Below are 27169 nucleotides of genomic sequence, written 5' to 3'. Positions count from 1 at the left end.
CGCCCCCCGCCCGGGATCCCCCCCGGCCCCCTCCGCCGGGCACCCCCACCTCGAGCTGCCCCCGCGCGCCGGGGGATCCCCCCTGGATGCACACTGCCAGACCCCGCACCCCAAAGCCCGGGACCCCTTTATCCCAAATTACCCCCGGCAGTGGGTAATGAACCCCCAGCCCTAAAGGCCCCGTATCCCGACGTCCTTTCCTGGGTGTCCCCCCACAAACAGCCCCGTGGCCAGACTCCCCCCAAGACCCCAAAGCCAGACTCGCATCCACACTCCCCGCAACAGGACCCAGATCCTCTTAAAAATCTTACCCCCCCCAAAAAGGACCCCAAACCCGCACCCCCTCCGGACCCCATATTCTCCCCTAAAAAGCCCCAATATGCTATAACCTGCTCAGAGACCCCCCATCCACACCCTGCCTTCTCCCCCTCGGGGAATCCCCCCCTGTTCCCCCCAGCACCCAGCTCCCTCCTCCCGCACCAATGTCACCCCAAACAACCCCTCCAGCTCCAACCCCTCCCCAGGCAAAACACCCGGGAGGGGTCGGGGCGGGACAGAATCGCCCCCCCGCCTCCCCCAAGGGCACCTTGAAGCCCCCCGGTGCCAGCGGCGTGGCGCGGGGGTGGATTTTGCTGCGGGGGACACACGAAAAGGCCACCCCGGAGGGCAGCAGCAGCACCCCGGGGTGTCCCCCCCATCATCCCGGAGGGGTGGGTGGGTGGGTGGGCGGCGGGCGGCTGGCGCTGCCGTTGCCATGGGGACCGTGGGCGGCCGGGGGGGGCCCGGTGTGCGCATCGGCACCGGGAGATGCCGGCACCGGTGCAGGGGGAGAGAGGGGTGGGCGACACCTCGGGGGTGGTGTCCCCGCAGCACCCACCCCGTGAAACCCAGCCAGCTTTGGGGGATCCCATAGGCACCCCCTCAGCCCCAAGGACGCAGAAATGCAGCATTTCTCCCCAGGGATCTCATACCACACCCCCGAGGAACCCATAAATCCGGGGCATCCTACACCCAGCCCCTCCCAGGGATCGCAAAACTCACTCCCTCCACCCCCAGGAATCCTATAGCCACACCCTGAAGGACCCCCAAATTCTGCTCTCCCCACATCCACCACAACGCCCACCCTGGTGTGGGAGACAGACAGACAGACAGACATCCCGGTGTCCCCGTCCTTGTCCCCTAAGTGAGGTGATGGAGAATGGGGACACTCAATCCCCCCGGTGGCACCGAATCACTCCGAGGCCCCACGGTGACATGTGTTTATTGCAGACAGGGGTGGGGGGGTGGGCAATGGCCGGGGACCCCCAGCCCACACACCCCAGGGTGGGGGGCTGGTGGGAAGCTGTGAGAGCCAGGCTGGGCTTGCTGGGGCCTCCTCTGCCAGGCAGTGCCCACTCTCAGACCCCTAAGTTCCCCTAAGCCAGGGAAACCCGTATGTCTCAGGGGCTCCTGCCCAGCTGCTGGCCACGAGGGGTGGGCCTGCAGCCCCCCCAAAATGCCAGGGCTGTGGGGAGCACCCCTGCTGCTCCCTGGCACAGGGGGTGCAAACCCCAGGGGATGGCTGTGGTCTCTGCCCACTCCCGGGTGTCCTGACAAGCCTCCAGCGAGGAGGTGAGGGAGGGGGAAGGCAGGAGAAAGCCTCCCCCGGGGCTGGGCAGAGGGCAGGGCCAGCACAGCCCCCTGGGGACACCCTGGGGTGGGGCTGGAGAGGATTTGGGGGTGCCAGGTGGGCAGGGTGCTGGCAGAGGCAGGCAGGGGCAGGCTCCCCCATCCCCACTGCCCACCCCCAGCACCCATCTCCACCTGTGAGGGGCAAAGCTGCCCAGTGCCAGGGCAGGGAGAGCTCCACATCCCCAGAAACCCCAGAAGCAGCATCCTCCTCCACCAAAACCAGTAATTATATCACCCAACACGCTCCCTCTATTCCAGCAGCTCGAGGTGAGGGGAGGGGAGAGGAGGGGAGGAGAGGGGTCCTGGCGCCCAGGTTGCCGTGGTGACAGGATGTAAATCTGCCCACTTGCTCAGGCATCCCCACACAGCACGGATGGGTGCTGGCAGCGTGGATCAGTGAGTCCCGGGCACCGGCGCTGGCTGTGAGGGTCCTGGTGGGCATCCAGGGGCCGGCAGGTCGCCTCTCCCCGCTTTATTTTTCAAGTTGTTTTTTTTGCCACTGTCAAAACTGGACGGCGCCGGGGGAGATGTTGAACATGGAGGGGTCGAATTTCTGGCCGCGGAACGGCGAGCCCTCGGTGTCCCAGCCCTTCTTTAACATCTCGTGCACCTTCTGCAAAGAGGCTCCCGTCAGCGCGGGGTGAGGCCACGCTGCTCCCCACACCCTGCAGCCCATCCCACAGCCCTGTCCCCCTTCCTCCCTGGCTGGCAGTGGTCATTGCCAAGGGCACACAGCACTTCTGTGCCTGGGGAAGGGCAGCCAGCATCCAGGGCAGCTCCATGTGGGCCAGTTTGGGAGGGATGCAGGGATGTGGGGCCCATCCCTGGCACAGGGTGTCTGGGCTTACAGGGTACCAGGAAGGGGAAGACAGGAGTGCATGGCAAAAGATCAATCAGCAGAACCTCACCCCCCAAATTTTGTTGTGGGGGGACACGTGAAGAGGAGCTCTGAGATGGAGCAGAGCCATGGGGCTGCTTCTCCTGGGGATGGGACCCTTGAAAGGCAGGTGGGAGGGCCAGGCTGGGCTGGTGGCACAAGGTAGCCAGCACCTACCAGCTCGTGGCTCTGGGGCTTGCCCTGCAGCTTCTGGTGGTAGTCAAAGGTGAGGCGATCCAGCACGGCGTGCTCCTCCTCGTCCACCGTGGCCATGGAGCGCTCCTTGTTGATCTTGTCAATGTCGATCTGCTCCTCGCCCTCCAGGATGGCGTTCCACCAGTACTCATCCCCCTTGTTCAGGCTGATCTGGGGACAACGTGGGGGTCAGCCAAGGGGGAGAGGAGCCCCCGTGCTGCCCAGGTGGGACCCCTGCCCACCTCACAGCTCCACGGCAGGGGTGCAGAGCTCTGACAGCAGCACGGCGCTTGCCCACGAGTGCAAGTCAAGCTCCTACTAAGCCTCACAGCTGGCAGAGGGGGAGGGATGCTTGTGCCTCCCTCCCTCAGCAGCCAAAGGCTTTGCACAGCCCTGCTGTGGGCCCCCACAGCCCCGAGGAGGAAATCTCAGCCCACGCTACGGCTCAAAGTCAGGACCAGTGTGCCCAGCAGTGCCTGCCTGGGGGTGACACTGGCCCGGGGCCACACGGCTGACACAGCAGCAGTGACAGAGCCCAGGACTGCTGGATGAGGAGGCTGTGTCCAGTGGAGTGTGGGGCCAGGGCTCCTGGTGTGGCAGTGCAGCCATTTTGCCTTTCCCTAACCTAGAGGGAACCTTGGCCTCCCCTGGCACTGGCTGGGTGGGTGGCATGGGAGGCAAGGACATCACCTGCTGCCCTGTGCCACCCCTGCTGAGTGCCAGCACCTGCTCCCCGTGGCACCACAGCTCAGCAGCAGCCCTGGAGGGGTGGACGAGGACAGGGATGTCTCCCTGCTCCAGCCAACATCCTGACTGGGAAAAGCCACCTGCTGTAGTCACAGGCATCCCGATGGCAGTGCCATGCACAGAGCTGGCAGGGCAGCAGGGCTGTGCTGGGCCACCATGGGGCATCCTGCAACGGGAACTCCAACTTAAAGCTTTTTAGCTTTTCCAGGAAGAGTGGGCTGCTTCCTCCCCTGTTATTTCAGCACTAATCCCAGCAGCAGGGCAGATTTATGGCATTCGTCGGCCTCTGCAAAATCATCAATAAAGGCAGACAATACAATTTGCTCAAACCTCCCAGGAAGCTCAATAGCTCCGGAGGGGAGAACACGGACAGCCATTCCTGTTACGGAGCCAAGCTTCTCTGTGGTGTGAAGAAAAGGAACCAATTAATACAGGAGGGGGTGGCTGGGGTTTAATCCTTCTGGGAGAGCAGAGCCGGTAAAATATTCCAGCTTGGGGAAGGCGTTAGTTTTTCCAGCTAGACAGGCATGCTTGTTCTCTTTTTAATTGCACAGTTCCACTTTGGAGGGGAGGGAGAGCCACCGAGGGTTTGCTCCTGGGCTTCCCAAGCCTGGGTGGGCAGGTGGGGGAGAGGAGGAGCCCCCAGAACGTCACCCTGAGGCAGAAAGCAAAGGGAGGGGCAGCAGCCTCGACTGTCCACCCTTGCAGCAGGAGCAGCCTTCAGGCTCCTCAGGTTTGGAACATGAGGGATGACCCCGTGGTGCTGCTGGCAAGCTGTGAACTTCCCCAGCTCTGCCTGGTGGGTCCCAACGGGGCAAAAGCCCAGCTGGGTCTTTTGGGGTGCACAGGGAGGCAGGAACAGCCTCTGCAACAGTGGCCTGAGGAGAGGGAGGCTTGCAGGAGGCATAACCCCTGCTGTAGCTGAAACAGTGTCCTCACGTGTCCAAGATATGAGCTCTCAGGATGGGCTGTTCCCTGGAAAAACACCAGGGCAATGATGGAGTGCAAGGAGGATTGCTGCAGGGACAATGGGACACTCGGCAGGACAGACCCTCCAGCAGGTGACAGCAGGTGACAGGCACCACTGGCATGGACAGAGTCACGTCCCATGTCCACACCCCACTGGGAAGGTCACAACCCCTCACTGTCAGTGCTGGGCTTCACAGCAGCACAAGATTTCCTCTTTGATGCCAAATGCCTTGTCAAACCTGGAGAGATGCTGCCAAGGGGTGTAAGTAGGTCTTGGGAGGACAACCTCTACCTGCTGGCTTTCCTGTTGGAACCACAGCAGCCAAAGTCACCTCCAAAGTCACTGTGAGGGTTTAGGGGCACAGAGGAGGCAGCAATGCCATTCTCAGCAGTAGGGGAGGGCAGGGCTGAGCACCACTGAACTGCACCCCTCAGCCTCATGGCTCACACGATGGCAAGCAAGACTGCAATCAATGTTCAAGGCAGGACTTGCTGACAAAAGCCCAAGCGTGGAAAACAAAGGCTGAGAGGAAGAGAAAAAGAGAAGGAATGGGAGAAAAAATCCTCCACAACGAAAATAATACCAAAAGGAGTTGTGCACAACACCCAGTGGGGATTGCTAAAAACAGCGAGGTTATTTTAATCTCACTTTCAACAAGCAAGCGGGTGTGACAGAGAAGGGAGAGCACAGGGATGACACCCAGGACCAGGGGACCGTGCAGCATGCCACAGGCAGGGACACAATCCTGAGCAGGAGGAATGGACAGGCCCCCACCCCACGTCACCAGAGCACTGAGGAACAATGCCAGCTGGATTGTGCTGCCGTGCACACGGGTGTGCCAAAGGATGAGATGAGAAACATGTTGGTGTCAGGCTGGGCTCCAGCTGGGAGAGCTCCACGGAGCAGGAGGCGGAAGGCAGAGTGGTCTCTGAGTGCTGGTGAGGGGAGTTCTGGGGCTGCTGCAGTGCCAGTGACATAATGAAGATGATATATGAATAAGAACACTGGGCAGGATGGGGGAAGCAGAACTAGGATGGGTTGTAAGGCAAAAAAACCTTCCCAGGATAAGAGGTGGAGGAGAAGGGAGTCTGCTCGTGGCACACCCAGGGATGGCATCCCAGAAGGGAGCCAGGAGGAGGCCAGGGAGGCTGAGGACAGTGAAAAAGCTGTAACTGCAGCCACCTGAAGAATCTGGGGATCTTGATGGTCCCTGGCATGTGCTGCAAGAGGACACAGGACTCAACAGCCTCTCTGCACAGAACTGAGACCTTTTCAGACAGACAGGACCAAGCAAGAGAGATTCCACCTGCTTAGCACCAAGACCCAAGTTCTGCTGCAGGGATCACCTCAATTCACAGACCAGGAACACGCAGCATGGACAGGGCCACCAAGGTGCCCCAAGCAGTCCCCAAGGCAGGCAGGATCTCCTTGGACCCAGCGCTGGCACTGGGTGAGCTCAGTTTTGGCCACATCCACACCCTTCCAAGAATGGTCCCACAGGGAAGGCAGGTGGCACCTTGCAGCATCCTGCAGGAGGGGGACAGCCCAACTGCTGCACTTGGAGCTCACACAGAGCAACACACAAACTGGGGCACAGAGAGGGCCCATACACCCCACAAGCTCCAAATAAACCCCAAAGGCCCCATCCAGGCACTGAATGAAGCAATGCATTCCCACGGGGTGGGTGTCCCCTGATGAATGAATGGGGAGGAGGCACAAAGCACTCCTGGCTACTCAGCTCACAGAAAAAGGAGATGCTCTTGGGCGAGGATTACTCACTCTGCTCCAGTTACCTTACAATTCTTCAAGCGAGATCTCATCCCACCATCAATATGCTGGCAGCCAGCTGGAGATCCTCACAAGCCTGGGCTCCTGCTATTCGAGGCAAGACCCAGCTCTGGGCTTGGGGGTGAAGGGCTCACTCTGCTCCCCACGCTGCCCGTGGCCACTCCAGGAGGCAGCCAGCCTCGCTCCACCCGTGCCATTCCCAGCCTCTGACGGGTGCTGGAGAGACACTGCCTCCCCTGCTGAGGCTGGGAACACCCACCAGGGACTTCCAGACTTCCATGCACACCGAGGAGCAGCCACCCATTAGGCCACCTCCTCTTCGACGGGTTTATGCCTTTCCAGGATTGTTTTTTTGTCCCATATAAGCTAATTTTGAAGATGCTTATGAATATTTACAAGATGCAGGTTAAGGATGCTATTATCACATCCCTTCAATGGCCTAGCAGCATTGGAGAAGCTCCTCTCCCTTGCAGGGACCTCACTCAACCCTTTGGCACCAGCCTGTCACTCGAGGTACATCCCTGAGGATTGGCACTGGTCAAGTGGCACTGTGCAGCCTCCCCAGACACCATGCACAGGATTCCTGACTCTGGCAGCACATTTCCACTCCATTTTCCACTGTGAGGGCTTGGATTTGGGTGCTCATCTGCTGCCACCCTTGTGCCACAGGGAGAAAAGCTTGGAGCCAGCTCACTCCCTCCCAGGAGCCAGCGTGTGTCCCCTCCTGGGTCTCACAACAGCTTTGGGACTCCTGAAACTCCCCTGGAAAAGCCTCTGGGTGGAAAAGAACAGGGCAAAGATGGTCACAGGTAGCAAAATCCTGCTTCTAGCACAATCCTGGCTCCCAAAGTGGCATATAAACTTTGGGAACTGTTTGACACTCAAGATCCCAGGGTGAAGGGCAGAACTCCTGCAGCAGCTCCAGCTGTGAGCACAGCTGAACTCACACCCTCCGCCTGAACATCTGGAGCACTTCAGAAATGAGGCTTGGGCCTGGGAACCCACCAATAATACAGAGCTGGGCATCAGCTGCCCTGAGACCTCCTCAACAGGGATGATTTGGGACAAAGGCACACAGCAAACCACAGGCCTGCTGTGGCACAGGAGCCACAGTGTCCACCTCAAGCAGGGCAAGCAGCAATCCCCTGACAGGACAGGAAGGAATGGTGGGGAACAGGCACCTGCCAGGATGCTGGGGTCCGAGTGGGGCCAGAATTGGCAGGCAGAGCCAGCAAGGGCAGTCACTGCAGTGCAGGGCCCCACGCTGGGACTGAGGACAGTGACCACCCTCAAGTGACAGCTGTGCTGCCCCCTCAGCTGGAGATGGGGACCATTTCACCCAGCCTGACAGTCGTGCTGCCCAGCCCACACCCTGGCAGCCAAGTCAGGAGCAGGAGGCAAGGGCAGCATGAGCCAGACGTTGGACAGGCAAAGGCAGACACATCTAGAGCTGGCTCAAACCTCCAGCTGCTCCAGTTTCCTAGGTTGAGCATGGCAGAGCTGAGCCAAGGAGACACAGCTGGTGTGGACCACCCTTACCAAAATACATTTCCCAGGCTCCAGGCTCCAGAGGGAACTCTCCGTGTTGATCTTGTGGGTGAGTTTCCCTTCCATGAGGACGTGTTGGCTGCTTCCCTCCAGCACTGCTACACGAATTGCACCACTGCTGATATCCACAGACACCTGGAAACAAAGACAGACACAATAACCCCAAAGGCTCCTGCTTCCCTTCTCACTCTGCGAGCTGGGGTCTGGGGTCAAGTGCACTTGCAGGGGATGAGAGAGAGAAGAGCTTCCAGCCCTGCCTGTAGCAGCAGGGTGAGAATCCTGCTGTTCTCTCATAGCAAAAAGCAACAGTTTGGAGGAGAGAGGGAACCTCTTCAGGGAAGGAAAAGCAGTACAGCCCTGCAACTGGTGGGAACCCTGAAGGTTCAAGGCAGCTGATTCTACCCCATGCCTCAGTTTCCCCTCACAGAAGACCAGTAATGCTACAGGCCTCCAAAGAGCATTCAAAGGTTGGACATCTACTCGCTGTGAGAGCTCTTTAGGGGTGTGCTGTCACTGTGACAAGCTGGGCACGAGTGTGTGTGATGCTGATAGCTGAGCAGGGGCTGATGGTGTGTGGGTTCCTGCACTAGGGCTGCAGCAGGTCATCCCCTATTTGCTGCACCACGCTGAAATTTGCTCCTTGGCTCTGCTTCTGCTGCTGGAGCCAGCGCTGGGCTCGGCCCAGGCCTCCCACCGGGTGTGTGAGGAGGGGCCTCCTGTGTGCAGGAGGAATGCTGCAGCACGCTCCCCTGGCTCCCTGCTAGAGGGGCAGCTCCGTCCCCAGGAACGGGGCCAGCTCCCGCCCACAGCAGCCATATGGGGAACCCTGCTCCGACCTGCCAGGCAGGTGACATGGCTGTCCCCTGGGGAGACAGAGGCAGGCTGTGAGAGGCACGCAGTACCCTCGCTCTCTACAGAGACCATATGTTCTCTCCTGTCCCCTCCAGCCCTGAGGTGCCGCCAGCAGAGCCCGTGCCAAGCCAGGGGAGGCAGGGAGGGCCTGGCTGGGAAGGGGCAGGATTGTGGCCCCCAGCGCTGGCCCGAGAGGAGGAGACTGCAGTGAGATTTGCCTGCATTCTCTCCCAGAGTTCCCCCAGATCTTCCTCCTGCTCTGCAGATCTCATTTGAAATGTTATTACATTATCCATTACCTAGGAGACTTCCAGCAGCTCACTAGCTCCACGCAGGCAGAAGACAGGCAGAGCTGCTCCAGGCAGGCAGGGCTGTGTGTGACTGATGTCACCAGGGCACAGCCCCAGCCTGCTGGGTGCTCCAGCAGGAGCAGGGCAGGCCCAGCACACCCAGCACAGCCTGATGTTGGGCTGAGCTCCCGTGGGAGCTGGAGCAGCACCCTGCTCACAGGGGATCAGGGACCTGAGGAGGGCAGAGGACAGCAGGCTGCCAGCTGGCACGTGGCTGTGGCCAGCCTCTGCAAGAGCAGCTGCCCTGGGATGAGAACACCTCCAGAGGAGGTGCCCCCTCCATGGAGCAGCTCCCTCCAGCCCAGTGCTGAGCCTCACTGCAGAGAGGAGCCATGGGGATGAGGCTGTGCCCTGCACCACCACCATCTGCTCAGGCTCCTGGGTGCAGGGACACAGCTACTGAAGCTGGGCCTGCCCAGAAAGCACCAAGGGGAAAAAGGCAAGGTGACTCCTAAGCTGGAGACATGGAAAGCACAAGGTCTGTGGCAGGCATCGTGTCTGTGGGTTCTGCATGGACAAGAACAACCAAATGTGAGAGGGTTTTATTCACAGGGGGCTGCACAGGATATCTGGTGGGGCCAAGGGACACTTTTTAGGTAGCTCTGGGACCAGAGTTGGGAGAGGGAGCAGAGAAACCCAAACAGAAGAGATACAGTCTGGAAAGACTTCACCTGGCCACTTTGCTGTGCAAGTAGACAACATGAGAAGCAATTGCAACACCTGCTTCTACCTGCACCTAGCAAGAAGGTCCCACCCAGCACACCAGCCCCCCAGGAGGAGGGACAGGGGCAGCACATGTCCTGCTGGAGAGCCCTGCCCCTCCCTGCATGGAGGGACATATCTGAGGGGACTCACGTGTGGCACCTGTGGACAGCCCACCCCTGGGCAGGAGGTCTGAAGCTTCTTGTCCCTGCCCCTGTGCTCCCTGTGAGCACCTCTGCTCCCCAGAACACCTGGCTGCCCCCAAGCAAAGCTGGCTCTCCTCTGTGTGCTGTGGCCTCCTCACCACAGTGATTTCTGTGCTCTCTGCACACCCACACCCGCCCACGCAGCTCAAACAAGCAAATAAAGCTCAGAGAGGAATCCAGCTTGTCTCCTTTTGAGTTCAGCAGAGAGGTCTGGAGTCATCATCTCTGTCTGAGTGCTCAGATCCACGGGCCTCTGTTGTGCCCACAGCAGATCAGAGAGGGGGGGACCATGCAGGAAGATTCTCTCACCCACCCAATCACCCATTCCTGCTCCAAGGACACCTGAGCTCCATACAAGGAAACCTTAAGCTCACCAGAGCAAAATGTGCCATAGCAACAGCCTGAAACCCAAAAAGTGTCATAAGGAAGACTGTGAGCAGCATTAGAGGTGGATGCACTCTAAGCCCAGGGACCAAATGGGGAAATTTTAATTTTGCCTTGGCAGGTAGAAGCCAAAACTCAATTTTTTTTTAAATATGAAGTTGTCTGAATGCAAGATAATGTTGCTGCTGTGCAAGTACCCATCAACAACATGTTCAAAGTACATGGACTGAATTTTACATGGACTAAATTGCTCTGAGTCCTCCTGCTGTGGCCCAAGACCCAGCCTGTTCTCATTCTCCCAAGGCTGGGAATGCACAGAACCATTTGGAAATGGAAACTCAGCTGCCAAGAGGAGCCCCAAGAAGGACAGATGAACAAAACACCAAGAAAAAGAGTGCAAGGAGAAGGGAAGTCCAGCATGTGAACAACCAATTGCTTCAAGAGGCAGTGTGGGCAGGTACTGGGCAAGGGTGGGCAGAGCCATGCCCGGGCACTGCCATGGGCAGGGGGTGTCTCAAAGCCCCTTTGCCCCCTCTGAGGTGCAGGGACTCTTCCACAGTGGTGGCACCTTCCTGAACCAAGGAAAGGTCAGGAAACCATATCCTGTCCCCACTCCTGTGAGCTCCTGCAGGCTCCTGAACCTCTCAGGGCCAAGGATGGAGCAGACAGAGCCCTGTGTGGGGTTTTTGGCAAGAACACAACTTCCCTGGCATGGAGGAAACTTCCCTAGGCAGGCAGAGGAATCGTGATCAAAGTTTGAGGCGGAGGGATGGAATATCCATCTGGACACCCCAGAATCCTTTCAAGGAACAGTCTGGGTTTGCTTTAGAGACCCACTGGGAGAGATGCATCTTCCTGGCGCCCTGCTGTGCCTGTGACAGCCGTGTGCCCCCTCACCCCTCTGGCCCGGGCTGCTGCTGCTGCTGCCAGTGACATTCCTTGGCATGCTGAGGAGCTGTGTAGGCTGAAGCCAGTGACAAACTCCAGCGTGCTCCTTTCAGCCACCCTGGAAGCAGAGGAGAGCAGGAGGTGGGGGAGCACAGGCTTCCCAAATGGAAAAGTACAGAGGGAAGGGCAGCACTTGGCAAAGAGTTCTCAGTCCAACCACGGCCAGCCATGGGCACAAACCTTTTGCATCCCTGACCAGGAGGGAACAGAAGGGGTGCAGGAAAAACAACGTGGCCACAAGCAGAAGAGGGAAGTTCCTGCCTGAGCCAAAGAGAGAGGCAGACCTCTGTGTGCAGGAAGCCAGCCAGAGGGAGGGGCTGGCCCACAGCCTCCACCCCAGGCCGGCTCCCTTCCATCTAGAGCAGGTCAAGCCACACAGGGGCTGTGCCTGATCCAGCTCCCCAGTGCCAGAGGAGCTGTTCCAGCAGCTCCTGTTCCAAACAGAAGGCAGAAGACACTCAGAGCCAGAGGAAGGGCGTCCATCCCCAGCCAGGCTCCAAAACACACGTGTGAGTATGCAGGTAGGGGAAGCAGAAAGAAAAAGCACAGAAAGGGTGAGGCAGTGGCAGGGAACCTAGCTGAGGTGGAGCAGAGGACACTGCAGCACAACAGGAACACGGACAGGCTGTGATCTCAGCTCTCACCAGACTCACACTGTGGAATAAGGCACAACCACATCTTGGTCCTTCAATACAAAACACAGACTCCCAGGAAAGCTGTGCACCTCAATGGAAATGCTGAAGAGATGCCACTCACATCACTTTACCTGTTTGCCTTTGACAATGTGCTTGGGCACAGGCACTTTAATTTCCAGGTCACTGTAATCTTGGGACCAGGTGTAATTCTCTCTCACAGCTCCATTGTAGCTGTCAGGGTTGGTCTGGAACTGCTCCTGTCTCCTGGTGGGGGGAGAAAGGGGAGACAGGTTAAATGTCAGAAAGATCAAAGCCTGGAGAGAGCAGGGAGCCTGAGAACAGGATGCAAGAAACCAAAAGGGAGGGCACAGCCTCTGCTTGGTCCTCCTACAGCATCTCCAAGGGTGGGCTCCTGCCCAGTCTCTCCTGCACTGCTGGCTCTGTGGAAGGCAGCAGGTCCAAGAAAGCAGCCACAGGACAGAGGGACCCCAGCCACCCTGCCCACTGTGGGTGATTCACAGTTCCATCTCCCCAGCCTGCTGCAGCAGCAGTCAGGAGGCTGAAAGGACAGCAGGGTGAGACACATGATGGTTTGGCTGCCCAAAAGGTGCAGAGTTGGCCCAAGGTGCCTTCCTGGCCACCTCTGCTCCAGGGCAGAGCTCCTCATTCCCTCCACGCTGGCACGTGCTGGGTGTGAGCTGTCCCCCAAGCCACTGTCATGGCTGCAGAGGTGGTGGCCTGTGGTTGTAACCTGAAAACACAGCACTGGTTCTCCTCACCCTGATTTTAACGTTTGGGAAGAGCAGCAGCTGTTATGAGCAGGACAATTGCTCACATGGAGGTGATGGAGCTGGGCCCAGGGTGCCTCAAGAGCCATCCCAGGGTGCCTGGACAAGTGAATAATGAGCAACACTCTGAGCACAACACTCTGAGCACAACACTGCCCCTTCCAGCTGTGGAAATGCCAGAAAAGCTGAGGAGATGCCTGCAGGGGTAAGATGGAGTTTATCAGATCGATAAGCAATAATCAATACAGTGTTTCCAGCCAAGAAAGGAGATCACCTACAGCCCTTTAAACTGCTGGGCTGGGGATCTATTCCACTGAACCCTCACAGAGAGGGCTTTCAAATAAAATCAAATCTCTTCTAAAGATAGCTGTGGTGCTAACAAAAGGCAGAGTTATTTTAAAATGTTTTGATACCCACCTAAGCTTCAATGTAGAGCTGGATAAACATGGGGCTCAGGGACTTACATAAAGGGGGGGCTGGAGAAGAGCAGCCCCAGGGCTGGCTGTGCCCTGGGGAGCCTCTCTCCCTGTGCCCCACTGCCTTCCTGGCACCCCCACTCTGGGGGGCCCTCACTGGCATGGGGTGGGGCTGGCTCCAGCAGCACAGTGCCCTGAGGGTTATGTAAGAGCCATCTATTTAAATTAAATTAGGCTGGAAGACAGCCGGAGGGGGCTGTGGCTGTGCACAGCTCCCCATTTTTTATCTCATTGGTTTCACCGGGTGCACCAAGGGCTCCACCTGCCCAGCTCCACCTGTGCACTGGGTGCTCCTGATCCACTCAGGCACCCAAGGCTCTGCTCCAGGCAGCACTCACAGGCTCCCAGCCTCAGCTGCCCATTTCAGGGGGCATCTCATCATTTTTCGGGCATGTTGGCCTTGCCTGGCAGTCGCCCATTGGGTGCCCATTGCCATGGAAACAGGGTTGGCATGGCAGCAGCACCGGGCTGGTGCGTTGGCTCCAGCTGTCGCTTCCCAGCCGCCCCCGGATTGTAGGAGTCAGGCAGGCTGGGTGGTGCAGCGACCAGGGGCTGTGGAGACAGGGGCTGCAGGGCCCACAGCTCACCCCCGAGGGAAGCAAACGAGCAGGACCACGGCCCCAGGCACTGTCTCGTGTGTTCCCACCCAGGAACAGCCCAGTGGGGGCACCCAGCTCGGCTCTCGAGGCACAGAGACCACCCTGCACCAGCCCCTGTGTGCAGCCCGGCTGGTTAAATGCCCTCACAAGATGTTTAGCCATGCTGTGCCATCTGCCCAGGCATGGCACAGCTTTGTGGGACTCCTGCCCTCCACCCCAGCTTGGCCACAAGGCCACATAGTGAACCAGAGGACAAATCTGACCCTATTTTAAACCCAGCTGGGTTTTTTTTGGACTGGGTGTTGGGGAGGAGAGGAGTGGAGAAGTGATGGCACTGGAACTCACATCCCCAGGACGAGCAGCCATGGCTGGAGAGAGGTTTAGGCACAAGGGGGATCTTCTCCCCCAGCTTGGCCACAAGGCCACACGGTGAAGCAGAGGACAAATCTGACCCGATTTTAAACCCAGCTGGGCTTTTTTCCTCCTAAATGTTTCCTTCTAAACAGTGTGGGCCACTTTCTGTTCTTCTGTGACCATCAGGGGCAGCAGCATGGAGAGGGTTTTACACCCCACAGTCCTTCCTGCACCACCCTTCAGTTCCCTGCAGCCTCTGTCCATGAGAAGCCCAACTTTCTGGCAAAGGCAGAGCTCCTCCCAAACCTGCCAGCAAGTCACCTGGAGGAAGTTGGGAATTGCCATTCCAGCAATCACAAAAGAACCAGAAAAGAACCACCAAACACCTGTTTCCCCATGCCTGTTCCCCTCCCAGCCTCTCCTGGGAAAAGCTCAACAGGGAGCAGGAGGAGGCAGTGGGCTTGTGCCCAGCCAAGGCTCGTGAGCCCAGATGCAGATCATCAAAGATGGGAGAAATCCATTGCACACACAGTGAGATGCCAGCTGCAAATGCCACACGGGCTCAGCATGGATAAATACAGCAATCCCTCACTGCCACAAAGCCACCAGGTCTGCCCTGGACCTGCCTTCTCCTCCTCATGAGAAGAGCACCAGGGCAGGGCAGGTCCCAGCCAGGCAGTTCTGGATGTTTGAGCCCCACTCAGAGATTACCAAACACAATCTCACTGCCTGTGAGGGCACGAGTGGATTCACCAGCCCCACAGCCAGTGTTAGCTGTACAACAGGGAAACTGAGGCAGGCCTTGCTCTGCAGGGACTTCGTCCAATGTCTCTCTGCACAGGTGACAGCAGCCTCACTCCCAGCCCAACTGTCCCTGTGGGACAACTCTGCCATTCTCCAGAGCTGCCACTGTGCCAAACTGGAGCACAGCCAGCTGAAGGTGTCACTGCCACCTCTGCCACCACGTGCAGCTCACTGGGCAAGCTCAGCCCCACTGCCTCAGCCCTGCAGTTCCTCATCCAGCTTCAGGGGGAGAAGTTCCCCCTTGTGCCTAAACCTCTCTCCAGCCATGGCTGCTCGTCCTGGGGATGTGAGTTCCAGTGCCATCACTTCTCCACTCCTCTCCTCCCCAACACCCAGTCCAAATCCCTCCAGATGTTTGCCAAGACACCACCAACCTCTGCTTCAACTCTGTTTCCAAAGTTAAAAATCCATGCAATGGGCTTTGCACCCCTGAACAGGATCACTGGAGGACTCATGAAGCCTGGATCATTTCACTGCCAGTGTAACAGCCAGCTCTGGAGCCATGGAGGATCCAGGCTGGTGAAGGCAGGCCACAGCCTTGTTAGGCACTGCTGACAAACGGCTGACAGCTCTACCACCTCCTGGAGCAACTCTTCCTTTCCTGGACGTTTTCCAACCAGATCTCTGCCTGGTCCAACTGTGCTTAGCACACACCAGTGGCACTCCAGAATTGGACCCTGCTCCTTGGCTGGGAGGCAGCTTCCCTCACCGTTCACAGGAGACAGCTCTGGCTCACAGCAGGCTGGGCCAAGCCATGCCACCACGCTGGAGGTGGCTCTCCTGGCCAAAGGCATCTGTCATGTTGTCTCAAGAGCACTCTGTGCAGCAGGTGAGAGAACCTCTGCACCAACACCACGGTTCCTGCTCTCATTCCCAGAACCACAGATGAAGAGAGAGGTCAGATGCAGCCCACGGCGTGGGTTGGGTGGTGACTGTCCCAGCAGAACAGCTGCTCCTGGTGTGATGGTCACTCACCAGCCTGCCTGAATGCCTGCTGGGCCGGGGCAGGTGGTGGCAGGACCGAGGGGAGGGAGGGTGACAAAGCACCAGCTTTTAAACCCAAGGGTTTGGCACTGCGTGCACTTGGCTGCCGGGTGGTGGGGATGGTGGGGGTGGGTCTATGTGTTCTGTCTTGTTCTATTTTTTGCTCGCAATGTGTCATTTTGGGGGAGGTGAAACCTTTAACAATGCACCGTCGAGAAGCAGCCGATCTGTTTCCCACTCCTCGGAGCCACATGGCGCTGTCCCCAGAGCCACTCCCTCCCTACACACACCGAGACCCTCGGCAGCCACACAAGGCTCCCTGAGAGGTGGCACTGCTGTCCCCGTGGACGCTGAGGGTTGAGCTGTATGTCCATACAGAGATTTCTGGGCATTTCTCACTCCGGGATTCCCGGCTCCGTGGGTTGGTGACGCACGATGAGCTGAGCAGTGTGGAGATGGCAGCAGCAGTCCTCGCTCTCTGGACAGTCAGCTGAACACGTTTTTCTGTCCTTGGAGCTCAACAGCTGCAGCACCAACTCTGTGAACGTGGTGCTGGACACAAACGAAGAGCAGGAACCAAGCACACCAAAGGATCTGGTTGGTTGAGCTGAGAAGAAGCAGGGCAGCTCACCGAGTTCCTCTTCACTGAGGAGTTTTGGTCCAAGCATGCAAAAGTTGAGGAAAAGACACCCAAAGTGCATCAAGCTACAGGAAGGTCTGTGCACCCCAAAAAGCTGCTACCAAGCTTCAGCCAAAGCTAAAAAAAAATCAGCTTCTAAGATGATTTTGAAGAGGGTAAAGTGTGCCTTCTGCTCCTCAGGGCTCCAGTGTGGGTGCTGTAGCAACAGGTAGGGAAGCCAGAGGTTTAACCTCATCAGAAAGCTGCAATCCCAAAGCTGCAGGGACTGTGTGCACGGAAAATCCCAGCTTTGCACTCCTTCTGCAAGCAAGCTGCAAAGGAGCCTCCCCCCCACCTCCAGATTTAACATCTTCTGGCATCAAAACATCAGGACAGCTGCACTTTCTGTCTCTGGGTTCTGCCTGGGAAGTGCCAGGGTAGGAAAACGTAAACTGCAGCTCCCAGACCTTCGCTGGGGTCCAGGAGGCACCCAGGCCTCCACAAAGGTTTCTTTGTACCAGCACTTCAACTAATGAGGGCTCTGGCACAGCACTAAGCAAGCTGAATGCCAAATCCTTTACAGTTCAAGTCACTCTGCAGTCAATAAGCTTCAGGATCCACCTCTGACACTCCTTGTCCAGCAGCAAGCTCCAGCCCTGAGCAGCAGTGGTCCAGGGCCCTCTCAATCCTCAGGATTTCTTCCAATCCAAGTGTGTTTGGTCTGCTGGAGAACCACCCAAATCCAGTTTTGGAAAGTCTTCTTCACCAAAGTGGGCAGAAGTCTGTCAACAGCTCCCCATAGCCCATTATCCCTGGGGTGCTCAGCACACACCTCCAGGACTGCACTGTGCAGTTTGGGGATCTTGCTCTCAAAAACAGAAAGTGAAAAATGCAAGCCAGTGCCTTCCTGCTCACTCTGAAACCTGAGGCACAGCCCAGCCAGAAGTGCAGCCCAGGCTCAAGCCTGCAGTGCCCACCATCACCCTTACACGGATCACAGAATTATTTTGGTTGGAAAAACCCTCTGAGACCATCAAGTCCAATTGTGTCCCCAGCACCATCAAGGCACCACTAACTCATGTACCCAAGTGCCAAATCTGCACGTTTGTTAAACCCCCCTGGGATAAGCACTCCATCATTGCCTGGGCAGCCTGTGCCAGGGCTGGGCAGCCCTTTCCATCAAGGAATCTTTCCAATATCCAACCCAAACCTCCCCTGGCACAACTTGAGGCTGTTTCCTTTTGTGCAGTGCCTTGTTGTCCAGGAGCAGAGCCAGATCCCCACCTGGCTCCTCCCTCCTGTCAGACAGCTGCCAAGAGTGAGAGGGGTTCCCCCTGAGCCTCCTTTTCTCTGGGATAAGCCCCTCCAGCTCTCTCAGCTGCTCCTCATATGACTTGTACTCCTCAGAGCTTCAACTTACCACCAGGATGGCACCAACAACCAAAATCAAGCCCATCAAGACACACTCCCCTAGATGCCACTGTGTCACCAAGCCTGGGTGACGCAGTGGGAAGGGGTCAAGGTGCCCAAGGCACCACCCACACGATGCCTCTGCTGTACCCAGCAGCCCACCAACAAATCCATCCACCTCCTCTGCATGTGGAGCCCCCACCAGCCCCACCGAGATGCCCTGCTGGGGGACAGCCTTGCTCTTTCCCAAGCTGGCTCACTCCAGGAGAGCTTTTAGCCTTCCCTTTTGCGTCCCGAGTTATTTACAGAGCTGTTCCACAGCGCCAGCTTAGTGACATTAGGCGAGTGGAAATGCCACCACCAGCCTGCAGAAGAGTGCTGGAGTGCCAGCACCAGGGGGCTAAATTTCACTGCTGCTGGGATATTTAGGTCAAGGACAGCAGGACATGCCACTGTCTGGAAAAGACCCCTGGGATCTTCATTGTTTGCACAGAGCTTATCCAGCCTTGGGCTTCGGAGATCTCCTGAGAGAGAGATCTGCACGCGGGCAGCCAGGCTGCCCTGGGAAAGGGGGAGAAGGCCAAAGGAAGCCAGTGGGACTGAGCTGTGGGAATAAGGGACAAGGTGGCCTCCTCTCAGACCCCTGCACCACCAACATAACCTGGCCCAATCCAGGTAGTTTTCCACGTTAGGCCCCTTCTGGTGAACACTGCAATATCAAACCAAGCACACGGTGATTGCTTTTTTACCTAAGAATTGGGCACATGCTGTCCCTTGGTTTCCAGCCCTGGGATTTTCTGCTTGTTGAGAGAAAAATTTATAGGTTTTAATTTAGTTATTTTTGGTCCCAGGACCTAATTTTGGAGCTCAGTACCTTGGTAGGGCAACCAAAAGCCTTAGCAGTTCAGTGCAGCACAGGGAAGCTGGCACTCTGCTGCTGATCTCAGCTACCCAAGCAGAGGGGCCTGGTTCTCCATGAGAACACTGGAAAATTGGACCCTGACTGTTCCTCATCATCTGCAAAAGGCCTGAGTGACAAGGGCTGCACCACAAAGGGCTAAGGGATTTCACCCTCAGCTCAAGTGTTTCAGCCCTTTGAAAGGAGCAGTTAAGTTCCCACCACCATGGGAGAAAGCGTATGGATTAAAATAATTCTCCCAGCAGGAATGGCTTCTCTCCATTGCAAGAAAGACTCCACTTAGCAAAGATGACTTAAGTTACATTTCCCTGCTTCCCTCAGCATTTACTTGGGTACATTCCTCCCAGAAACCAAACACAAGAGTGCAGTGCTGCAGACCCTGAGGGCCAAAGACAAGGACACGCTGGGGTGTGTCAGCAGAAGGAGGTTTCACCAACACAGAGCTCCCACGAAGCTCTTGCTCCCACCTGAAAACACTGCCAGCATTGGGGAGAGCTGGGAAGGGAGGAAAAGGGGTTGGAGTGATGTCACTTTGCTGTGAGAGGTAGCATGTGGCTGGGAGAGGATTTCCTGGCCTTGCTGCAAAACCAGGACAGCCAAGGAGAAAAGAAACAGGGTAGGAGGCAGAGAACACCAGTGAGTCCACATAGAAGCATGGGGATGGCCCTCAGAACACTGGAGGAGCACAGGGATGCTCAAGTGAGAAACAAGCATGGAAATGATGACCCTTCAGCCCAAAAACAGACTGAAAGGGGGAAATGGACATGACAGAAAAACCCCACAGAGGGCAGAGAAGGGGACTGGGGACCCACTCAATGCCTCTTCACCTGCACAGAGAAAACAGCCCCACATGGCAGTGCTGCATGGCAGGAACCTGCTGCAGGATGCTGAAATTCAGAAAGAAAAGGGAAAATAATCCCCCCAAAGGGCTGAAGGACCAAGTGTTTAGAGAGCTGCTGAGCCACTATGCATCAGGGTAGGGTGAAAGCACAGAGAAAGCATCACTGCACTGCTCATTCTGTTCTTCTCCTCTTCCCCCAGCATCTGCTGCTGGTGGAGACAGGATATGGGGCCAGATGGAGCTCGGCTGTATCGGGTCAGGCCGTTCTCTGAGCTCTGTCTGACTCCTGCTCATGACAGGCCTTGGCCGTGCTGGAGGAATTCCCTGTGCACAGCCCCACGTGCACAAGAGGAATCGGAACCAGGACAGATTCTCCTTAAATATGGATCAAGATCAACTCCTTTCTAGGTCAGGCTGGAAAAACAGGCACGGACTCTGAGGTGAGCTCATCAGGAAAGTCCAGAGGGGCAGTGGGGAAGGAAACCAGTTGAACTGGCTTCTGGTCTGGACAGTCCCAGACAAAACTGCTGAGCACCTAAGGGTTCCCCTCCCTTCTGAATGGAAAAGGTTTGACAGGGGAAACCTTGGGACAACACAGTCTCCAAGACAAACAAAACCAGCCTTGACTTTAGCATCAATAGCTCCTCTTCATAGCCCTGCTCCTCCACAGAGGGTGACCAGCAGTGAAATTCCTGTCCTCGGCACCTCAAGGAGGATGCAGCCATGCCAGGAAGCCCATCCTGCAGGCACCTCACAACAAAATGCCATCTGGGCTCCCAGCAAAGCCAAGCCGTTGCTAAGTTGAGTTAGATTCACACAGGCGCCTCATGGAAATTTCCCAGAGCACTGCTGTGTCATCCCAGGGATGCTCCCAGCACGGCTCACAAAGGGTTAACTCCAGGTCTCCAGGGGCTCTGGGAGTGGGAGTGGAGGGTCTCAAGAGCTGGAATGTTAGGAGTCAGCTCAATCCAGGGAGTACCCCAGGGATTTCTGAAGGTCACTGCTGAGCCCCCTCACCACAGGGACACCAGCCTGGTGAGGGGCTCACCTGGCCCAGGTGAGTGGGGCACTCAGCGTGGCCAGAGCTGCCCAGCAGCAGCCTGTCTGCCCCTTCCTTGGCACAATGGCACTGTGTGCATGGGGTGAGTGGAGCCCCTTCCCCAGTCAGAGTCCAGAACGCCTGAAGGGTCTCCTTCAAGGCCCCACAAAGTGGGGAGCCATGAAGAGCCCCCTCCTCACCTGAGCCCACTCCTCTGGCTGCCTCTTTCCTCTCCACACCACAGAAGGTGAATAGCTGAGGCCACAGAGACCCCAGGGTTTCACTCTGCCCTCATGTTGCTGTGCCCAGCAGCAGCCAAAGGTTTCCTCAGGAACGAGGCACTGGCATATCCTGCTGGGCCCCCCTGGCACGGTGTTCTGTGCCCCAGTGGCCCTGCTTCCAGCCCTGGCTGTGCTGTCCACACCCAAAGATCCTCCTCTCAGAGACCTCACCTGCCCAGATGATCTCCAAGGTACAGACCAGAGCTGCCCCATCCTGAGCACACCTGGCTGGAGCACCTGGGAGAGACACAAGAGCTGGAGGCACAAACACCTGAAGGTGAGACATTCACCATCATGCACAGTCCAGGACTGCCCTTCCCAGCCTCCTGCACATACATGGAGTAAGAAAAGGGACTCACAGGACAGGGGGATGAGAGCTTCTCCCCCAGTTCACACTGGGAGAAAGCAAGGAGCAGAGGGAAGCCAGGAACCAAAGTCATAAAGCACAAGCACAGGCCGGGCTGCGCAGTGCCACACGTGGGCTGCCAGGCTCTATTTTAAATGCTGTGTGGCAAATATATGCAGGATGGAATCCAAGCTGGGGGAAGGGGAGGGTGCTGGGCAGCAGAGGTGTTCAAAATTAGGAGCTGAGCTCAGGCAAGGATGGCTTCTGGGAGCAGATGGGGGAAGAGCCAGAGCTGGGACTGTGCAGCTGCAAGGCGAGGAAGAACAGCCCCGTGGTGAGGTGTGAGGAGGGCTGTGCCCTGCTACCCTCCTGGCAAGGCAGGGCCTGCAAGAGAGCTGCAAGAGGCAGCTGCAAGAGGAGCCTGGCTGCTTCTGTGGCACAGAGACCTCTGTCCCAGCTCCTGGCACGAGAGCCACCCCAAAGACACCTCAGTCGTCGGCACAGCAACATGCAGGGCAGCAAAGAGGAATTGATTCACCGGCCTTTCCCAAGAGGGGAAGGTGAGGGAGTTGGGGAGACCTGGCCGAGCCCCAGACTGAGCCCTGAAAACCTCCACACCTGCAAAACAGGTTTGATTCATCTGGATCGACCCTGAAAAAGCTGCTACCATCTCCCTGTGCTCTGTAAGATGTTCCCAAGCAGCACCCGGCATGCGGGCGCGGCGCGAGGCTCTGATGGGAGCTGGCAGATCTGGGATGGTACCTGCCCTACATTTCCAGAGCCGTCAGGTTGACAGAATGAGCAAGTTTTTATATAGATTCTAGTGGCAGCGGTTTTCTTCACCAGCGGCTGGAGGGGTGGGGGGGGGAAGGAAGGGAGATGGAAAATATTTTTGTTTAAGCTCTTTTCTGCATTCCTGCTGCCAGAGTTGTGCATTACTCATGCGCCCCTCGTACCCAGGCTGGTAGCTCTGGGTTTTGCTCAGAAGGAAGGGGCTGTGGAGAATTAAGCAGTTGGTTAAATTATTAATAGTCTGTCGGGGGGTGCCCGCCCGGCCCCCACTGCCTTTCCGGGGGCTCCAGTGCCCCCCAGAGGCATCAAAACCAACTACAGCACCCTGACAGACCCGCGGGCTCCTCTGCCCTACTTCAAGCCTGCAGACACCCCACTCTCCTGGCCTGGAAAGCACCAGCCTGCTGCCACTGGGACGGGGCCTGCTGCACCTGGCCTCACCCACCACCAGTCTGAACTGGGCAGGCACTGGGGGCTGTTCCACCCCAGCAGCGAGTGTGGGGTGGTGGGAGCAGTAAAAGAGGGAGAAGAGCCCATTGGGGAGGGCAGAAGTTGCAGTGGCAGCTCTGTGCAGCAGAAGGCACCTTCTGTTCGTGGCAGCACCCAGGGGAGAGCTGCCACGCATGGCGTGGTGCTCAATGCCACGGCTGCAGGCTGTGAAACAGCACCTGGGTGTCTGAGGGCTGACAGGGGCCAAGCTGCAGCAGTGCCAGGACACACTCAGAGGGTGGCGCATGCAAGGGTTGAGTTTTAACCAGGCTCTCAGCAGACACAGCAGAAACCATCCCTCTTGGCTCCACCATGCTCACTGTCAGACCAATCCTGCTCTCACACGAGCCCCCACCTTCCTTCCTGCTCCCTCCAGTTTCCTTCCTGCAGCCCTGACATTTCTTTCAGGCAGCTGAACTCTCCTCACACCAGCTGCTGCCCCACAAGCAAAGTCCTGAGGTGAAACCCCTCGGGGCAAACCACAGCAAAGTGTCCTGCACAGGGACACGAGCAGCTGGCACTCAGCCCAGCCCAGCTCCCTCTGCCCACGGCTTCACTGGGGCTCCAACCTCTCCCTCTCTTCTCCACTGGGAGAAAACTGGGCTGGACACACCCAGGCCTCTCTGTGCACTCTGGCAGGGCTTTTTTTGACTTGCTAATTTTGCCCAGGGATCGGGGTCAGACTGGCAGCCCCAGGGACAATCCACCTTTGCCAAGGGAGCTCCAGCACACGCATTGCAGATGATTTCATTTTTGCCTTCTGGCTTGTCTTTATCCCATGGGATACACACCAGTTACACACAAGTCCTTTCTCCTCCTCCTCTCACTGGGCCGTGTGAGTCCCCAGGCACCTTGCTGGTCCCCTTTCACCCTCCCCCAATGGTGGCCACTCCAAGGCTCTTCCCCAGCACAGAGCTCAGGCTCTTCTCCAACACGGCCCCCAGCCAAGGCTGCAGACCCTGACTCCACCACTGTCCTAGAATAATGGAATCATGGAATACCCTGAGCTGGAAGGCACCCACGAGGATCATCAATTCCAGCTCCTGCCCTTGCACAGGACAACAAGAATGCCACCATTTGCCCGAGAGCATTGTCCAAATGCTCCTTGAGCTCTGGCAGCCTTGAAGCCGTGACCATGGAACCTGTTTGAGTGCCCAACCATCTCCTGGGGGAAGAACCAAACCTCTCCTGCCACTTATCACTCCACTGTTGCCAAGATTTTGTTCCCCTGACTGTCCTTGGAATATGCAATATGCCCCAAAGTCTGAGCTCTGAATTCCCCATCCCCTCAGGGGCATCAGCCATCCCAGTCCTTACAGGATTTGGGGTTTTTCCAGTGGTCCACTTCTTTTTGGCAGCTTGCTCTTCCCAATGCCATGTCCAGAACTGGCTGGGAGGAGGGATCACCAGCCCAAGCTTCCCTCCTCACCAAGCACCAGTGGGACAGCAGGACGAGGCACAGCAAAGCCCCACACATGGTCAGGACCGTGGTGGTGATCAGAGAGGGTCAGCACAGCCACCACAAGGCTCTGACCACAGAACACACCCGGGAGGGGAGCAGGAGATGGGATCTGCACAGCCAGCTCACAGCACTGCTCCCCCAGCCTGGTCAGCAAAGAAACACAGGAGTCTGAGCCTCAGTGAGGCATCAGGGCCCTGAGCGAGGGCTGGGCAGCTCTGACCTGGCTCAGGTCAAGGTGATGCCAGGGAAGGATGAGTGAAGCCTGTCCAGGAGCTGCATTCAGGTACCTAGTTCAGAGAGGCCATGCTGGCCCTCCACAGCTCCCATCTGACTGGAAGTGCCCCGGGAGCTGTGGAAGGACTTTGACACAAAGACATTTCTGCACAAACGGAGGCTGCTTGGCACTGCTGGAAAGCCACCAAGCCCAGCCAAAGAGAAAACTCTGCAGCATTTGCTTGATCTTCAAAGCTGGCCCTGCTCTGAGCCAAGGGCTGGGCCAGAGACCTCCAGAGGGCTCCAAACCCCTTTGCTGCTGCAGCCCCCTGTCACACGGGCAGTTCTGCCAGCACCAACTCCCAGGTACTGAAGGTGCACACTCCCAGCACCAACCTGCAGGTGTTGCAGGTACCTCTGCACACTCCCAGGTATTTCAGCTACCTCTGCACACTGCCAGCACCAACTCCCAGGTGTTGCAGGTACCTGTGCACACTCCCAGGTATTTCAGCTACCTCTGCACACTCCCAGCACCAACTCACACGTGTTGCAGGTACCTGTGCATGCTCCCAGGTGTTACAGGTACCTGTGCACACTCCCACACAGCTTCTGGGATGTCTCCCAGCACACCAGGGAGTCCAGCCCTAACAAAAAGGTTGCAGGCTGGTGACAGGACTTCCTCGTGAGCCTTAGCAGGTGCCAGCAAAGGGACAGTGCACACCATAACCAGTTTGTGGAGGAGCTGCACGGCCCAGCCCAGCTTTGTTGGGCCGTGTACAGGATATGCCACCTCCCCTGCTCAGAGCAGAGTGGGGAAACCCTGAACCACCCACAGGACAACAACTGCTGCCCTTCTGGGGAGTCACACAATGCCTGCAGCCTTGGGAGCCTGCAAGGGACATCCTCACAGGCCCCTGACGGGCTGAGTGCCTGCAGAGCAAGGCCAAAACCCCAAAAGAGCTGTGCAGGGAACAGTGGACCCCCTGCCCACGGCTTTACCTCCCCCCATGAGGATCATGAAGAAAATGAGAGACCCTTACGTGGGCAGCTCAGCGGGGGCAGCAGCCCCTGGAGGCTCCAGTGCCTCGGGGCTGGGGGCTGCAGCTCCCTGGGCTGCAGCTGATTCCTGTGTGCCTTCAGCTTCCCCAGCACCTGCAGCTGGGATGTGCTCTGACGTCTCCACCTCGATCTCCTGGGCTGCAGGACACAGCTTCACCCTCTCGGCGGCTGCGGCTGCCTCCTCCTCCTCCTCCTTCTTCCTCAGCCTGGCCTCCAGCTCGCGGCGCCGCTTCTCGTCGTCCTGCCGGGCCATGCGCTCGAACGCGCGGAACGCCTGCCAGGGAGGGAGCAGCCAGCTCACCCCGGCTCTGCCACGCCAGCAGGGCAGCAGCACCACCCCCCGGGCACCTGCTCCTTCCTGCCTGCGCCTCGCAGCTGCCCCGAGGTGCTGCAGTCACCACACAAACAGCTGGTGGCTCTGACAAACCCACTGCACTGCCTCGGAAACCCCTGGGGGCGTTTTGGGATTGTTTTAGGATTGTGCTCTCAGAGCCAGCCTGGGAACAGGGCTGGTTACCCCAGGGAAAAGCAGAGGGGTGAGGTTCAGCTCTTGGCTGGGAGGGGGCTCCAAGAAAGCCCCTCCTCACCCCACGCTGCAGGGCTCAGGGACCTTGTGCAGCTCCTCAGATGGACCCAGGCACCACCTGCGAGCTGGACTCAGAGTCTCCAGCAGGCAAGCAGGGTGAGCTGCCCCAGGAGGAGCTGCAGCACAGCTCAGCTGGCACTGGCCGTGCCCAAACAGACAGGTGCAGGAGGAGTGATCCCAGGAGATGCAATCCTACCCCTCGCCCGGCCTGCAGCCAAGCCTGCAGCTCAGACTGGGGCCCGCAGCTGCAGCGAGGGGTGATGGCCACTCACAGCCTGGCCCTGCTTCCCCGAGGGGCTGCCAGCCCTCCCACCCCACTGCCAGGCTGGGAACACGCTCCAGAAGCGTGCAGGCATCCAACACAGCCCTCCTTTTGGGGGCAGATTGAGTGCTTCCAGCAGTGGGCTGGCACAGCTGCTCCATCTGAGCCTTGCTCTGGGTCCTGGAAGTGCAGGACAAAGGACACGGCCCAGGGAGGGCTCCTGCCAGCACCGCCACCACAGGACAGAACACGCTCAGCCCCCGTCCTCCCCAGGCAGGAGGCTGTGGCAGGGCTGAGCAGCACCTCAGAGAGGCAGCTCGGCGAGGATGAGGAGGGACAAACCCCTCCCACCCTCTGGGTGCCTCCGGCCGCCGCCACGAGGCCGCCCTGACTCCCTCCCACGGCGGGAACGCGGCCCCTCGCTCGCTGTGCCCACCCCGAAGCTCCCGAGGGGACCGCGGGCAGGAACCGGAGCTCGGCCAGGCTCCGAGCTGGTATGGCAGCCCGGCTCTTCCCCCGCGGGGCTCGCCCGCCTCCGCTGCCCCTCATCTTTCCCCCGCTCCGAGGAGCCTGCCCTGCCTCCTCCGCGCTCCTCCCGGCAGCGCCGGCCAGGCCGGGCCGCGCCGGTACCTGCAGCGCCATGGCCTGCGCCGCGCCGGGCGGGAAGCCCAGGCGGTCGCCGGGCCGCAGGAGGAGCCGGTAGAAGTCGGTCTTGCGGTAGAGGAAGCCGAAGAGGACGCGCAGGAACTCCTCCACGTTGCCGACGTGCTGCAGGATGCCCAGCAGCGCCTGGTCGTACATGTCGGTGAGCGCGGCCTCCATGGCGGCCCCGGGCCCCGCTGTCACGGCAACGGGTTCGGCCGCACTTCCGGTCCGCCCGGAACACGCCCCGCGCACTTCCATTCCGCCCGCCCGGGAGGCCGGTCCCGCCCGCTGAGCCTCCCCGGTGCCCCCGGTGCCCTCGGTGCCCCCG

The 27169-nt window shown here is 58.3% G+C and overlaps 1 protein-coding gene across 1 annotated transcript; it reads right to left on the bottom strand.

The window, feature by feature from the left end:
* Positions 1–1245: 1245 nt before the first annotated feature.
* Positions 1246–27169, bottom strand: NUDCD3 (NudC domain containing 3). Its single transcript, XM_039716094.1, has 6 exons — positions 26827–27169; positions 25330–25622; positions 12005–12137; positions 7788–7931; positions 2726–2914; positions 1246–2284 (listed from the first exon to the last, which is right to left on the bottom strand). The coding sequence occupies exons 1-6, from the start codon at positions 27097–27099 to the stop codon at positions 2174–2176; spliced, it is 1143 nt and encodes a 380-aa protein (XP_039572028.1). The 5' UTR covers positions 27100–27169; the 3' UTR covers positions 1246–2173.

This window comes from Passer montanus, unplaced genomic scaffold (assembly GCF_014805655.1).
Source record: "Passer montanus isolate IOZ18808 unplaced genomic scaffold, ASM1480565v1 scaffold101, whole genome shotgun sequence".
NCBI classification, from domain to species: domain Eukaryota; kingdom Metazoa; phylum Chordata; class Aves; order Passeriformes; family Passeridae; genus Passer; species Passer montanus.
This window is presented reverse-complemented; position numbering and strand designations above follow the sequence as displayed.

What these genes read in the sequence shown, in the direction of transcription:
- NUDCD3 (XM_039716094.1), bottom strand. Translation starts at nt 27,099, where the DNA reads ATGGAAGTGCGCGGGGCGTGTTCCGGGCGGACCGGAAGTGCGGCCGAA. An exon ending in ACATTGTCAAAGGCAAACAG is followed by an intron (nt 7,932 to 12,004) that starts GTAAAGTGATGT and finishes CTTTGTTTCCAG; the next exon opens with GTGTCTGTGGATATCAGCAG. An exon ending in AGCCCCAGAGCCACGAGCTG is followed by an intron (nt 2,285 to 2,725) that starts GTAGGTGCTGGC and finishes GCCTCTTTGCAG; the next exon opens with AAGGTGCACGAGATGTTAAA.